Here is a 15,676-nt window from a genome sequence, read left to right on the forward strand (position 1 = left end):
CTCAATTTCTCACTCCATCGTCGATGATAAATGTTGCTTCTGGGATGCCCATTCAAATGAATTTGGTATGATCTGGCATTGACGTACAAGAGTGTTTTTGTTCTCGTGTACTTTCAAGGAAGCACTGTATTGCTTCCTCCACGTAATGCAGTGCCGTCATGATTAATTTAGTGCATCATGAACGAAACGTCACCTGATCGAGGTGAAGTCTGCTCTTTCCTGTTTGGTTCATCATTGGAAAAGTGAGGTTTAGCACAAGTTGTTGGTTCACTCGACTTTTATTTCTTCTTCATTGGTAATATTTATATCGAATATATATATATATATATATATATATATATATATATATATATATATATATATATATATATATATATATATATATATATATCTGAATCGAACCCCCTAACTTGAGGCAGCAGGGCACAAATCGAGTCCCATCACAGTGCACTCTGCACGACCTGCCAGCAACAACCTGCCACCAACTGCACGGCCTCCTCCCTCCCCTGCCCTGCCCCTCTTTCTGTCTCTGAAAAACCTGAGGTCACGCTGCACGACCTGCAAGCAACAACCTGCCACCAACTGCATGGCCTCCTCCCTCCCCTGCCCCTCTTTCTGTTTCTGAAAAACCTGAGGTCATATCTTAACGCAGTGTCAAACAAATCGATTCCAGAGAGGGGATGGAAGAGGAGCATACTCCAGACATAACAAGTTGTGCTTTCATTGAAAACTCAATTTCTCACTCCATCGTCGATGATAAATGTTGCTTCTGGGATGCCCATTCAAATGAATGGGTGAAAGGGAAAAACTATTTGACCCAAGCCCCAAAAGCTCAAAATGGGAGACTCACTTCCTCCCCCCCCCCCCCCATACAAGCAAATGTAAAATTGAGACTTACTGATGAAAGCACTTCTTCCCCCCAACATAATCACAGTCCTTTCATATTTTCATTATACTCAAAGAGCGAACCAATGAATATTTGCCCATGTTCTACTTTAGGGAATAACTTAATTTTCTTATAACATTCATTTCCATCAAGTATATTCACAAAGAATAACTTGGAACTTGGTTCTTGGTTTAAGTATCTTTGTTGAGCAGAGATGAAATGATAAACTTCTCTTAATGCTCTGGTTTGACCATTTCCTGAGCCACATATCATTTTATCGATTCCTTATATTTTTCATTGTCTTTCCAAATTCAACATTATTTATGATTTTATGAAAGTTCTTCTCAAAATCATTTGAAGCAAGCTGTTTTATTTTGTGTTAAAATAAGTTGGTTTGGTTGAGAACCAAGCCCCAAAAGCCCAGAGCAGTATTTCCTTTATGAGACACACCTGAAAAAAACTCATTGTTTCCACATTTTCCATTATGTCATCAACCTGTCCTATTTATCGCCAAACGTGAACTTTGGCATGTTTCATTCAGAGAATGGAATATTCAGAGTACTCCGACCTTGCAGATCAATCTTTTTCACAAGAGGAGAGGTGAGATCCTTGAACCAATTCATTATTTGTTGTTTTATGCAGAATTAAATTGCTATACGACCAATAATTATTGTATTTTTTTTCTGACAGGTTGTCCCCTATAACAACATCGTTGATAACTGATATTGAAAATGAGGCCAACAAATATCATGAAGAATGGCAAAATATGAATGAAATCCTTATAGATCTTCAATCATTTCAGACCTTTCACACCCCCTGACGTTGGATAAGTCAAAAGAAAGGTGAGAAATTATCCCCGTCTGTCTTTGTCTCTGTCGCTGTCTCTGTGTCGCTGTCTCTGTGTCGCTGTCTCTGTGTCTGTCTCTCTCTCTGTCTCTTTTTGTGTTAATTTTTTGTCTGTTTTGAACCACGGAGTGTTGACAAATTTTCATTAATTTTTTCAGTTTTAACGCCTGTCTGGATGAATCTGGCACAAAACTCAATCTTCTGGAGGTAAATGTTTTATTTATTATTTTATTAATATCATTATATAATCATCTTTATGGACCCAAATGATTCTTCCCTCTTTGTTTTAAACAGAATATTGTATCCGAGTTTCAAAATTGCAAGATATCCAAAGCAGACTGCTGGGAAAGAACGTTCATTTTCACAATTGAATATTTCCCCAAAGAAAAATGTTTAATGTTTTCAATCTTATTTAATTATACAAGTTTTGCTTACAATTATTATTACTTACGAAATCTTTAGATTTCGTAAGTATATTGATGACTTCCATCATGTGTGTGTGTGTGTGTGTGTGTGTGTGTGTGTGTGTGTGTTTGTTTGTAGGCACGATAACTCGAGAACGGAATAAACTACCAATGTCAAATTACACCACGTGATTCAGGAGGGTGATGGCTAGCGCTGATTAGATTTTGGTCAAAATCGGTCAAAGGTCAAGGTCACAGTGAGGTCAAACATTCGATTTTTGATGGTTTGGTACAGAATCATCGTAGAAACTTCTGGTTTGCGTCGCTACCTTCTCTAGAGACAGCTTTTATGAGACAAGGTCAGAGGTCAAGTTGACAATTTGGTAAGTACCAGTCTATGACTGCTTGTTTAATTCGTAATTACAAGAAAAGAATAAAGGTGTAAAGGGGAGGGGGGTGGGGGAGGGGTTGGGGGGATGGTTAGGGTTAGGGATAGGTGCGCTCCCCCAACGACCCACCACTCCCCCTCATCCCACCCCCTCCCCTCCCCGTGTGTGTGGGGAAGGGTGGGGGTGGGATGAGGGGGTGTGGTGGGTCAAAGGTGGGGGCACACAAGGGGAAGGGGAGGGATGAATTGGTCTGGCTTGTGTGGGTAGAAACAAAGAAGGCATGGAACAATTTTTTAATTAAATAAACATGTGTGTGGGGAACCAATAAACTAATCAATAATCATGTGGAAATGATGGATGTGGGTGTGGCTTGTGTGGGTGTAGTCAATTTTTGAAAAAAAAATTTTTTTCAATGTATTATCCTTGTCTTTTGTAATTCCTGTGAATAAAATGAACATAAAATCTCTTCCCCCTCTAAATCACATAATTTGTAAGTCCAAGGAACTGTAATTTTTAAAAGTTCATTTGTCCATCGTTTAGTATGACCTTTTTAAAAATGAGATTTCCACCTGTTTATTCTTACTATATCACCAACTATGAACTTAGGCTTTCTGTCATTAATCTCTTCTTGGTTCATGAAAAATTTTTCACGAAAAAATAAGTGACCACTATATTTGTTATTGGTGTGTGTCTGTCTGTGTCTGTCTATCTGTTGGGTAGTCGATGTAGTTGATTTTTTTTTTTGAGATTTTTTTTCTACCCTTATTATCAGTATTTCCGCCGATATGTTTGTCTGTCTGTCTGTTCGGTCCAGTGCTCCGTTAATACAATGGCGATTTCGATGAAACTTGGTTGGTAGGTTCATGCCATGACCTAGTTGTGTGCAAATGAGAACCGTTGCTATGGACCCATCCGTTGCCTAGCAACGGACCTTTGAAATTTTTGAAAAATCCTAAACAATTAATTTTATCGAAAATCAAAAATCGGGCCACGAGCGACTGTGGGCAGTACATTCAGCCATATTGTCAAAAATTTCCAGCCGGATCCTATGAAAACTGTCGGAGAAGATAAACTTTGAATGAACCCTGGTCGAAAACAATAAAAAAAACGAAGTTTGTTATATCTCAGAGACTATGAGTCAGATATACATGAAACTGGTATGGTAGGTTCATGGTATGTCCTAGTTATGTGTGAGAAAGAACCGTTGCTATGGACCCCTCCGTTGCCTAGCAACGGCCAAAAAACCTCAAAATGTGGGGGTATTTAAACGAAAGAACAATCTGCAGCATTAACCCTTGAAGTTAGAATCATGAATTTTCTTGTGGTTAATCCTCAGTTCATTCCCCATCGAACGGGCCATCGCGTCAGGTTCTATTGGGTAGTCAACTACCCATGTCCGCCTACCGGCTTGTCTGTCTGTCTGTCTGTCTGTCTGTCTCTCTGTCCCGAGTATAGCTCCGTGGTTTTTGATCCGATCCTGATAAAAGTTTTGGTGGGAGGTTTATGTCATGATCTAGTTGTGTTTTCCTGAGAATGGGTGTGGTGCGCCCATTATGGGTGGAGCCACGCCCAAAAAACGTGTTTTTAGGGGGTAGCCGATTTCAATTTGCATCTTCTCCTAGGGGGGTTGTCGAATCTGACAGGGGTTTCGGTATTTAGTTAGCCCAATGGCACCTGCACAGCCCCACGGAGCTTGATTTTTCATTTTCGACCCAAGGTCAAGGTCACAAGGTCATGAACTTAGAAAATTGCGAATTTTGACAAAAAAATCCATCTTCTCCGAGGGGTTTCTCGAATCTGGCAGGGGTTTCAGTATTTGATTATCCCAATGGCACCTGTATAGCCCCAAGGAGCTCGATTTTTTTTCATTTTCGTCCCAAGGTCAAGGTCACAAGGTCACGAACTTAGAAAATTCCGAATTTTGACATAAAAATTCATCTTCTCCGAGGGGGTTTGTCGAATCTGGCAGTGGTTTCAGTATTTGATTAGCCCAATGGCACCTGCATAGCCCCACGGAGCTCAATTTTTCATTTTCGTCCCAAGGTCAAGGTCACAAGGTCACAAACTTAGAAAATTGCGAATTGTGACATAAAAATCCATCTTCTCCGAGGGGATTTGTCGAATCTGGCAGGGGTTTCAGTATTTGGTTAGCCCAATGGCACCTGCATAGCTCCACAGAGCTCGATTTTTCATTTTCATCCGAAGGTCAAGGTCACAAGGTCACGAACTTAGAAAATTGCGAATTTTGACATAAAAATCACACGACCGCCTAAACTTTGAGAGCTCAGATGACAATATTTTTTATACATAATCTTGACGTCATTCCCCTCCTAAAGTCTTGAAACAATTTTGCTCTATCTCGAACACCTTGCCCATGGCACCCCCTTCAAGTTTGTTTTTACGCTGATTTCATCAAAGTATAGATAATCCAAGGAGTTTGAAATGCCATATAGCCTATATAACGTTATATTGTTCCTGGAATGTTCCAGAGGAAGTTTTGCACCAAAGGTCATAATCCTTGACCTTTGACTTTTAAAGTTCACAAAGGTCAAATTTTCAAAGTTGTGGGAATCGAACCGGGTTTTCGACCTTCTTCGACGAACTAATTCCAATAAGCTGTAGCACGTATCCTGTTTCCTTATTTTAATGTCCACAACATTGTTTTGGGACCTTTAAAGGTTATGCAAAGGTCAAATTTTGAAAGTTGTTGAACCAAACCCAGTTTTCGACATTTTGCAGCTAATAACCTGTCACTCGTACCACATCATGTTGATGATTTTTATAACTTGGTCAAAAATTATCACATTGTCTCATCCTTGACTTCTGAAACAATCTACATCGTCAAATACCGCACGTGTCTCTCTATATAGTCTCTCTTTTAAAGTGCGATTGAATCGCTCAATAACAACTGCTTTTCCTTCATTAAAGGTGCTGTATAATGTAATGCTATTATTTTAAAGAAAATTCATAAATGTTTCGTTGTAGAACTCTGTACCCTCATCAGTCCACAAATTTTTAGGTTTTCTCTTTCTTTTATTAAATATCTGTTGAAAGGCGAACATAAGAGTATTATCTGTTTTGTTTTTCAAAGGGACGACCCACGCATATCTACTCCTCAAATCAATAACGGTTAAAGCATACTTGTATTCCTTATCATTATTGAGTTCAATCAAATCAGTGGACCAGATAAAATCAACTTCCTTGGAATAAATCTTCCTTCTATTAAACTTTGTGATTATTGGTTTATTTAATTCATCAGCTAATTGCTCTTCAATCTTAATGACATCATGAGAGCCTATAAGTTTTTTGAAATTCCAAGCCCAAGTTTAAATTTAGCACTGATCATCTTCACGATGACCCTATCAACTTTTTCTCTCAAGGTTGGATTTTGTATTAAGGATAAATCGAACATTTCTCGATCCGCTTTGTGTTTTTCTTCCAATGTCGTGCTATTTCCATGATCAATATCGTGCCTTATGCACACTTCATCAACCCTATTGATAGGTTTGCTCCACGGTTTAGGATTGTCAGCCTCATCTAATCTTTTATTCAAGTTTGTTCCTGGACCACAGAAAGAATACCCTGGTAGATGTAATTCCCCTGGTACTCCAGTTGTAAATTTTTTACTTTTAACATACGAGATATTTTTCTTCTTGGTTTTCTTTTTACATTTGAGACAACTCATTTATTTATGTGAACATGCACATTTGAACATGCACATTTGAATCTTAATTTTTAAAACATAAAGAATCCTTAGAAATGTCTTCACTCTCTTCTCCATTTATTTAAGAAAAAAAATGTAAAACTTTAATCAAAGTCAATTACACCAACATCATCAATAATATAATCTTTTCCTTCTTTCTCTTTCTGAAACAAATCGTCTTTCTTCTTTCTGAATTTCTGAAAAATCCCTGTGTCTATGTTCCAATTCATAAGGAATGTAAAATCTAACACCCTTTTCTTGTAGTGTCATTCCTTGCCAACTCACCTAAGGGTCCCCAGGTCATCTCAGATTTTGCTGAAAAAATTCTGAAATGTAGATCTATATGGCTCTACCCACCATGCAAAAGATTAGCTTTCAATTCCTCATAGTTTAAAAAATATCTATCTCTCGAGACCTTTGAAATTTGGCCCTAAAAATGCCAAATGTGAAAAACGCATTTTTTTCCAACTTCAGTGGCTTATAATTTTATAATGGACTCCTCTAGAAAGCTAATATTGCAAATATTTACTAATTGGCATCCAAATTTTTCAAGTATGGCATCAGATAGCTTCTGGGATGCATATTTCTCATTCTATAGGAAGCTAAAAATGGCTTTTTTGTGAAAACGAGCTAAAATAAGGTGAAACTATAGGAGCCCTCCTGAAAATATGGAACAACTTAGAATTTTTTCCTCATAACACAGTGATTATAGGGTCATTATCTATCCATAGATACATTTTTGCTGGGATAATACAGTGAGGTGATGAACGATAAAAGTTTTAACATAAGCCCTTGCCTTCGAGGGCTCTAAAATGGACCAATTTTGTCCCCTGGTTTGACCATGTGCCTTGGGGTTTAGGATCTTCATTTTTTTTTCTAAAGATCGCCTCATATAAGATGTGTCTACTGACCGAATAATTTTATCTAACGCCCATGGATTCATCGTAAAATAAATTTTTATTTACATGCACGGTTTTTTTTAATAATTATTCACTTTTTTCATATTCAGAAGTTTATAAATCTTAAATGGAACTATCCAGGAAAGAGTTACTGCAGAATTTTATAAACTGGTATACAAAATTTCAGATTGTGGCATCAGAATGTCTCTAGAAAATACATACTCCTAGTTTTAGGAAGCCAAATATGGCAATTTGGGCCACTTGGTACAAAACAAGGTGAACTTGCAGGGGTATGCATGAGGTTAAATTATGCTTCTTATTAGACATTAGTGATAAGGATGTTATTTATTCATAAATACATGCTAATGATTACTTTTGTAAGTGATTGCAAATTATAAATTAGAACAAATTTGATTAGTTGAGTAGCAGCTTTTTTATTTACAGATATACAGAGACAATGAATATTTGTAATTTTTATCCCTGAGAAAACTCTTTAATGACCTTTCATCTTTTATGACATTCATTATCATGATTATCTAGCACTCAGAGGCACAGAATTTTACATCTTAGAAAACAGGTCTTGAACATGCTTAAAGTCATGCTGTGACAGTTGGTACTGACGTCCACCAGATTTTATGTCAGGGGCCTCAACCACACAAAGAATGTCGAGTAATGGCACCCAGCATTGATCTTTCTATTTTTTCTGGAGGCCATGAGAATGTGTTACCCCTTTCTTGGTTCATGAAGTTCACAAACACATCATTTTCATCATTATTTCTTCTGACAATGTTCCCAATGTACCATTTTCTGTCATACACACAAGCAATATATTTCCCAGCCTGGTATACATCCAGTTCAGTTAGGGTTGGGACTAATAACTGGGACAGATGAGCTTGTGTGGTTTCTGGTCCTGTGCATACTGTTGATGATACAGCATCAGAAGAAACCCTTCTCATCTCCAGACATGTTGAGGAGATTGGCAGGAAACCATGGTGTGACCGTGTACCAGCAATGGTTGTTGCTGCTCTGAAGTGCTTCTCAAAGTCATACTCCATTGCATTTTGTTGGATTTCTTGTGATGTCACAAAGAAGAATTTGATCATGATGTAGGCAAATACTGTCTTCTGAACTGAAAGTAATTCCTGATCTCCATGAAATCAATTCTTGTGACTTCTTCTTCAAAGCAGCAACTTGTTTTAGCCCAACCTTCCTTGTATAATCGGTCTTGTGACACTCCTGGTCTAATTTGGTTCGAACAGTGCATCTACTTGTCAAACTTGTGCCAACTGGGCCCAGGTTTTTCTGCATCCATTTCCTTTGTTTCCTCCTCTCCTTTGTTCTCCAAACAGACAAACAGATAGACAGGTTGACTGTGCTGCTCTTAGTGTTGTGACAGACCATTACTCCATCTAGTGGTGTATGTCATAACTAATGACTTCAAATAGAGAACTGTAGGACATGTTTTTTTTAAATTAAAACCCAAGCATATGTTTGGATTATCATTGCAAGAATTTATTTTTGAATAAAAAATGTACTTATAATTATTAATTTATGAGAAGAATAATCTAAGTTGTTACATAACCTCAGTTAATGCCCCCTGCATATTCACCATTTTTGGTCAAAGTGGCATTTTCAACTTCCTACAGATAGAAACATATGCATTTATCAGGCATTCTGATAACAGATCCTTAAATTTCATATGCCAGTTTATAAATATCTGCAGTATCACTTTGCTAGTGTTCAGTTTCAGATTTATAAGCTCATGAATATGAAAAAGTGAATAATTATAAAAAATATGCATGTAAATAAAATATTTTTTTTAATATGAAGCCATGGGCGTTAAATAAAATTATTCAGTCAGTAGACACATCTTATATGAGGCAATCTTTAGAAAAAAAATGAAGATCCTAAACCCCTAACCACATGGTCAAACCAGGGACAAAATTGGTCCATTTTAGAGCCCTCGGAGGCAAGGGCTTATGGTACAACTTTTATAATTCATCACCTAACTGTATTATCCTAACAAAAATGTATCTATGGATAGATAATGACCCTATAATCACTGTGTTATGAGGAAAAAATTCTAAGTTCCATATTTTCAGGAGGGCTCCTATAGTTTCACCTTATTTTAGCTCGTTTTGGCCCAAAAGCCATTTTTAGCTTCCTATAGAGTGAGAAATATGCATCCCAGAGGCTATCTGATGCCAAAATTGAAAAATTTGGATGCCAATTAGTAAATATTTGCAATATTAACTTTCTAGAGGAGTCCATTATAAAATTATAAGCCCCTGAATTTGAAAAAAATGCGTTTTTCACATTTGGCATTTTAAGGCCAAATTTCAAAGGTCTCTAGAGATAGATATTTTTTCAACTATGAGGAATTGAAAGCTAATCTTTTGCATGGTGGGTAGAGCCATATAGATCTACATTTAAGAATTTTTCCAGCAAAATCTGAGAAGGTGACCTGGGGAGGTTTTTGAAATTTAGGTGAGTTGGCACGGAATGACCCATATGGAATTGGGGTCCGACTACCACTTTTAACCCCTGGGAGTGGGAATTTATTTTAGAGCCTAAAAACTTGCTGCGTGCTCACAGATATACCCGCACGTGCTCTCAGACATTTTTCCAAGACTGAGAAATCAGAAATCTACTATGATATATTTTTTGAAATCATCCTCAAGACTAACACCTGCTTTATTTTTCAAAGGTACAACCCACACATATCTCAACCTTAAATCAATGATGATTAAACATGCTTGTTTCCCCCGTCATAAAGTTCAATCCGGGGGACACCAAGTCATACACAAAGACATTGCTGTTGATTATACATCCCTGTGAAGGAAGCAATGCTGTTGGGTACTTTATAGTGGCACATTGCCAATGTTGAATGTGCACAATTACCTTCGCTCATCTGTACTCCTCCAAAAATGAACACACCTGAAAAATATAGGGGAAAAAATACTATATAAATCATTCTGCCCTCCAAATGTTGAGCCTCAAGCAAAGAAACAGCATGTATCATTTTCAAGGCTTTGGTATGATGAGGATAATTATTAGAATCTCCCATGATGAAGCCCTAAACACGAGATCTGTTGCTTTCACATCACAGGCAGGTCAGTGGTCTCTCTGCTTTCGACAGTCTTTTCTCCAGCATTGCTCTCTCTCTCTCTCAGTCCTCTGACCCTTTCCAGTAACTCCAGTAAGCCCCTCCTTGTGAAACTTCCAAGATCCAGTCTGACTGTACACCTCAACTCTTAGTCCTCACTTCCCTCTATGGAACCACCTTCCAGAGGCTGTTCTGTCTCACTCTTCCCTCCAGGGTTTTAAGTAAGCAGTGCACTGTCATCTTATGTCGACTCCCATCCTAACCCATGGTTTTTTTGATCCCATTGGGATAGTTTATGCTGGTTGTGCCCAATAGTTTCACTGCCAGCTACCCCACTACCAGTTTAACACCGCTACCTCTGCCACCGAAGGTGGGCGGAAGTTATGTTTTCACATCTGTCTGTCTTTCTTATTTTTTGTCTGTGAGAAGGATATCTCAAAACGTTGTGGATGGATTTTGACGAAATTTGGTGAACAGCTTGGGTGTATGACAAGAAAGAATTTATTTGATTTTGATGATGGTCTGAATCCAGATACGATGATTATTTATTTATTTATTTGAAATGTTTCTTCACCATTGAGTGATGGGGCTAAAAACGATATATAACATGATGTCTCAAAAAGTTATGGACAGATTTGGATGAAACTTGGTGGATGAGTTGGTTAGGTGACGAGAACAAGTCGATTAGATTTTGGTTCAGGTCCGGATCCAGATCCGGACTATCGGTGGGATACAAAATGTAAACTGTTCAGCCTGGCCAAGGTATACTTTCCACCGAGTGCCCTTCTAATTCTTCCATGTGGCTTTCTCCTGTAGAAAATAAAAAGTTGAGTTAGCTGGTGTGAAGGATCACAAGGTGTTGACGTTTTGTGCTTTGCCCTTCGACCTTTTGCTCTGATAGAGGATAAAGCCCCAAACTTCACCACCTTGTGATCATTAATGGTAGATAACTCAACTATTTTATCATTATTTTTATTCTCTTGTGCTACCAATGCAGACCTCCAGTTTTGTGCTGGAATTAGCAATTACATTCAATATGAGTTTGCCAATGTCAGAAATGAACTACTAACACATTGACTGTGCCATTGTAGAACGGTAGAAATCCAAGCATGAAGGGTTAGGGTTTGTGTGTGCGACATACAGAGAGCTTAGCATGTGCACAGTGGGATGTCAGACTGTGTCGAATGCCAGAGTTATGTCCAGGGAGATGGTCCTTGCCTCTTGTTTCAGATTGAGGGTCTTCCACCATTGCTGAGAGAGAAACAGAACCATACCTAGAATCGAGTGTCTGAGACGGAATCCAACCTGGTAGTTTTTTTTGAAAAATCAGGCTGTTTGAAAACGAGAAAAACTTAACAGAATCAATGACATCCTGTTGATTTCATCCATTGCTCTACATGACCGCCACCACAGGTCAACACGAGCTTTCGCCAGCAACACTAGTTCATCATGATTCAGGATTTGAGACAGCACATCACGTGACAGTCATGATGATGAACAGTAACGCCTTTGATATGACTGTATTCTGTGAACTGGCTTCCTTACAACTGTCATACTGTTGTTAAAATGTGATAAAACAGAGCAGACCTTGAAGTCCAAAATTGCAATCGAATTGAATGTTTTTTTTTAAATTAAAATTACATATCAATATGTCCTCATCATGAAAATCCTCGAGGGCACTGCTTAACTGATAGATCCTTGTACTATGGAAGGGACCTTTTGTATTGAAAGCTCCTCTGGCATGAAGTTTAAGGAGTGTGTCAGCCAATTCTGGCTTTAGCCTATCGGAGAACTCAAAACAATTTTTGACCGGCATGTTGCTGCTGAAGATTCCTCTCTGATTCTGAAGTTTCTAACAACCCTCGACTCTGATTCTGAAACTGGACCAGACGCCATCAGCTCGTGTGGCCTAAAACCCCGCTCTGCTCCTCTTGCACTTCTTCTTTCTGCTATTTTTTACCCTATAACTTCTGCTGGGTCATCTTCCATCCACTTGGAAATCAGCCAACATCACTGTGTGACATTAAAAAAAAGGTGCAAAGTCTGATCCCCTCAACTACAGACCTATCAGCTTGCTTCCAATCATCAGCAAGGTCATGGAAACCATCACTGCAGTCAATATAAAATCCTTCCTTTACTCCAACAAACTCATCTCGGATCACAAATTCAGATTCAGACCAGGTCACTGTTTTTATTTTTATTTTTATTTTTTTAATACAGAATACACAACAAAACAAAGTAACAGCAGAAAGAGAAGGGGGAATTGCTAACAGTAGGGTATTCTTCTCTACCCCTCATCCTTACCAGCATCCCTTTTTTGTCCGTCTCCATCTGTTTTGTCCCTCGGCCCTGCTGTTGGTGTTTCCCCCCTCTCTCTCCACTGTTCGTTCTGTGATTGGGTGCTGACTTCGTGTCCAAAAAAAAAAATTAATTTTTATTAAATTCTCACTACCATCCAGGTGGAGCAGCACTTGTTTAGGAGAATCATTTTTTCAGCCCCTCTGCTCGTTCCTTTGTCCCAAAGGTTTACGTTTGAATTTGTAATTTGCTCGACTCGAAGCAGCACGAGAACACCACAGCGAGGACATGGTCTGGCGATTTATAATGCTGGCTTTTAACCCAAACCGAATCTGGACATGTGTGTTGGAATGTTTTTAAAGATCAGATCTTCAAAAAAAGTTTCATTATTCAGAGAATGTTCTTTCGCTGTGAAATATGACATGGAAGGAACAAGGAACCATGGTCTGCAACAAGGAATCTGTGTGTACCTGTGCGCGTACATGTGTACGCATGCAGCCGAATCAGTTGTTATTTTATCAATGGTCGTGTGAGATCTTACCAAGAATTTGGAGTTTTAAAAGCTGATTCATCTTCATGAAGACACACCTCGTTTCTGCCTTCCTGTGCACAGAAAAACAAAATGTTAGTTAATGAGTGTTGTAATTTAAGAATAGTTTGAAGCCTTCTGTTCCATGTCATCGTACATACAGTTGTAATGATGACCACACTTTGGACTGAACCCTTTCCCTCTGTCATCACCCATGGATCACTTGTGGAAGACTATTCTTGTACTTGGAGCTCTAATTGTCATCATGCACATCTCCAGCTGTAGAGGCTGCTTTGTGTCCATTAACAAACCTGTTTACCTGTGTTATGTTTTCCACCTGCAGCATGCATTCCTATTTAATTTCACCTGAGGAATGACATCTCGATGTCTGTCCTGTCCATGGTCAGGCCATCATCTCGTGTCAACCTCTTCATCTACATATGATTCACGTGATCTTTTTTTTCTAACTGGAAGACCCGTCTGCCGGTATTAGTTAGTGGATGTCAAAGATCCCATGGCGTCCTTCGTGAAGAGTAGGTGAGCTATCGCCAGCACCATGAACAAATTACAAATTTCTGCCAAAACTACTGCTGGAAAGGCAATGGCAAACCACCCAATGTAATCCTTGCTCAGGAAGCTGCTTCGGCAGCACCAACACGATGCGACGAGTATGGTACGAGAGGGAGAGGGAGTGATAGATGGTAGTAAAATTGTATAATTAATTTAATAACTTCATGGGGTTTTGATCTTTGTGTATCTTCAGTGATGCTTGAATGAAAATTATTCAATCTTAGCTTTACATGATTAGTAGTTATACAAACTTTCCCCTTTATGTTTTCCTTTGCAATTTTCAACCCGACAGCTATGAAATGACGTGGCATTGTGCGTTAAAAATTTAAAAGATATAAGACTATTGCATTTTCCAAACGAACACTTTTTTTTTCGAAAATCTCAATACGTGCTTGCACACATGTAACAAGATCCAGCGTGTGTGTGTGTGTGTGTGTGTGTGTGTGTGTGTGTGTGTGTGTGTGTGTGTGTGTGTGTGTGTGTGTGTGTGTGTGTGTGTGTGTGTGTGTGTGTGTGTCTGTTACCGTGTGAATTTTACGTGATTCCAAATAGACAACTAATTAATTATGTACCTGGGTTGCCATATTACACCTTTACAATAAATTGGCACCTTGAAAGAACCAGAATATCCAAAGTGTGCTGAGGATATGAGTAGGCAAACTGGGATTGTGAAAATGGACAGTTTGAATGTTGGCTCTTAATATTGCTCACAACATTGTGCCTTAAAATTACCTTTCATCAACACGTGTGTGCGCGCGCGCGCGCACACACACACACACACACACACACACACACACACACACACACACACACACACACACACACACACACACACACTAAATAATCTTTGATAATCCTGGCAAACAACATGTGAATACAAATGTCACATCCATTCATCATTTTACAACGATCCATAGTGTTTACAAACCTAAACCAGAATCTAGATTGCCAGAATATATTTTACACAAACAAGGTAATGCTGTGTACTCTTACCTTAGTAATATGTGTTGCACTTTTACCTGATATAGACACTTCGTGACCTGATCTTTTATGCTTTTATAAAAACCTCAGGCGGAGTTTTGATCAGACCTGTGAAGCGTGATCAGGGCGTTGATGAAAGAAAGGTTGTTTTTTTTGATGGAATGTATGTGTTATCTGGGTCAAACTAGAAATTATTCAGAACAAAAACATTCTTAAATTTATTGTGATGGATTTAGTGTCATGCTGACATGTACGTCACTCACCAGCACAGGTTGCATCAAAGGTCGACATATTTCAATGTGCCGGTGAAATGTCAACTGAAGGGAACATGAAACATTAAAACATTCTATAGGTACAGAGGCTTCAGAAAGTATTCACACCCCTCTACTTTTTCCACAATTTGTTGTTACAGCCTGAATTTAAAATTGATTAAATTTTAATTATTTTTGTTACTGATCTCGACAAAATACTCTATGACAAAGTGGAAACATGTTTTTTAGAAATATTTATAAATTAATGAAAATGAAAATCTGAAATGTCTTGCATCAAGTATTCATCCTCCCAAGTCAACACTTCGTAGAAGTGCCTTTGGCAGCGATTACAGCTTCGCGTTTACTTGCGTGTGTCTGTATCAGCTTTACACATCAGGATTTAGAGATTTTCTCCCATTCTTCCTTGTAGATTTGCTAAAGCTCTGTCAAGTTGGATGGGGAGTGTCGGTGAACAGCGATCTTCAAGTCTTTCCACAGTTACTCAATGGGATTCAAGTCTGGGCTTTGGCTGGGCCACTGAAGGACTTTCGCATTCTTGTTCTGAAGCCATTCCAATGTTGCTTTGTCTGTATACTTGGGGTCACTGTCCTGTTGGAACGTAAATATTTGCCACAGATTAAGGTCTTTTGCACTCTGAAGCAGGATCTCCTCAAGGATTTACCTGCATTTGGCTCCATTCATTGTTCCCTCTATCATTACAAGTCTCCCAGTCCCTGCCAGTAAAAAGCATCCCCATAGCATGATGCTGCCACCAATATGCTTCATGGTAGAGATGGTGTTAGATGGATGATGA

General features: G+C 38.6%; 2 protein-coding genes and 1 long non-coding RNA gene across 5 annotated transcripts in view; 2 read left to right on the top strand and 1 right to left on the bottom strand.

The window, feature by feature from the left end:
- LOC147010244 (chitinase-3-like protein 1) overlaps positions 1–13,183 on the bottom strand; it is a 48,232-nt gene extending 35,049 nt beyond the window's left edge. The window contains exons 1-2 of the mRNA XM_085862329.1: positions 13,073–13,183; positions 10,029–10,064 (exon numbers count right to left, since the gene is read on the bottom strand). Of these exons, the coding sequence (XP_085718455.1) occupies positions 10,029–10,064; positions 13,073–13,109 (73 nt within the window). The 5' untranslated portion in view covers positions 13,110–13,183. The remainder of the gene's footprint in view (positions 1–10,028; positions 10,065–13,072) is intronic.
- The window catches only part of LOC147010243 (protein Dr1-like), a 182,388-nt gene that overhangs the window by 76,766 nt on the left and 89,946 nt on the right, over positions 1–15,676 (top strand). The window lies entirely within an intron of this gene.
- LOC147010245 (uncharacterized) lies at positions 859–2,512 on the top strand. Of its 2 annotated transcripts, none has more exons than XR_015053006.1 (3): positions 859–1,728; positions 1,891–1,939; positions 2,027–2,512. It is a non-coding gene; the product is annotated as an uncharacterized LOC147010245 (long non-coding RNA). The 2 variants fall into 2 exon arrangements; XR_015053007.1 differs by having other exon boundaries at positions 859–1,486; positions 1,577–1,728; positions 1,891–2,512.

Source organism: Eptatretus burgeri, chromosome 17 (genome assembly GCF_056783735.1).
Source record: "Eptatretus burgeri isolate ZD-2024b chromosome 17, Ebu_testis_v1, whole genome shotgun sequence".
Classification (NCBI taxonomy): domain Eukaryota; kingdom Metazoa; phylum Chordata; class Myxini; order Myxiniformes; family Myxinidae; genus Eptatretus; species Eptatretus burgeri.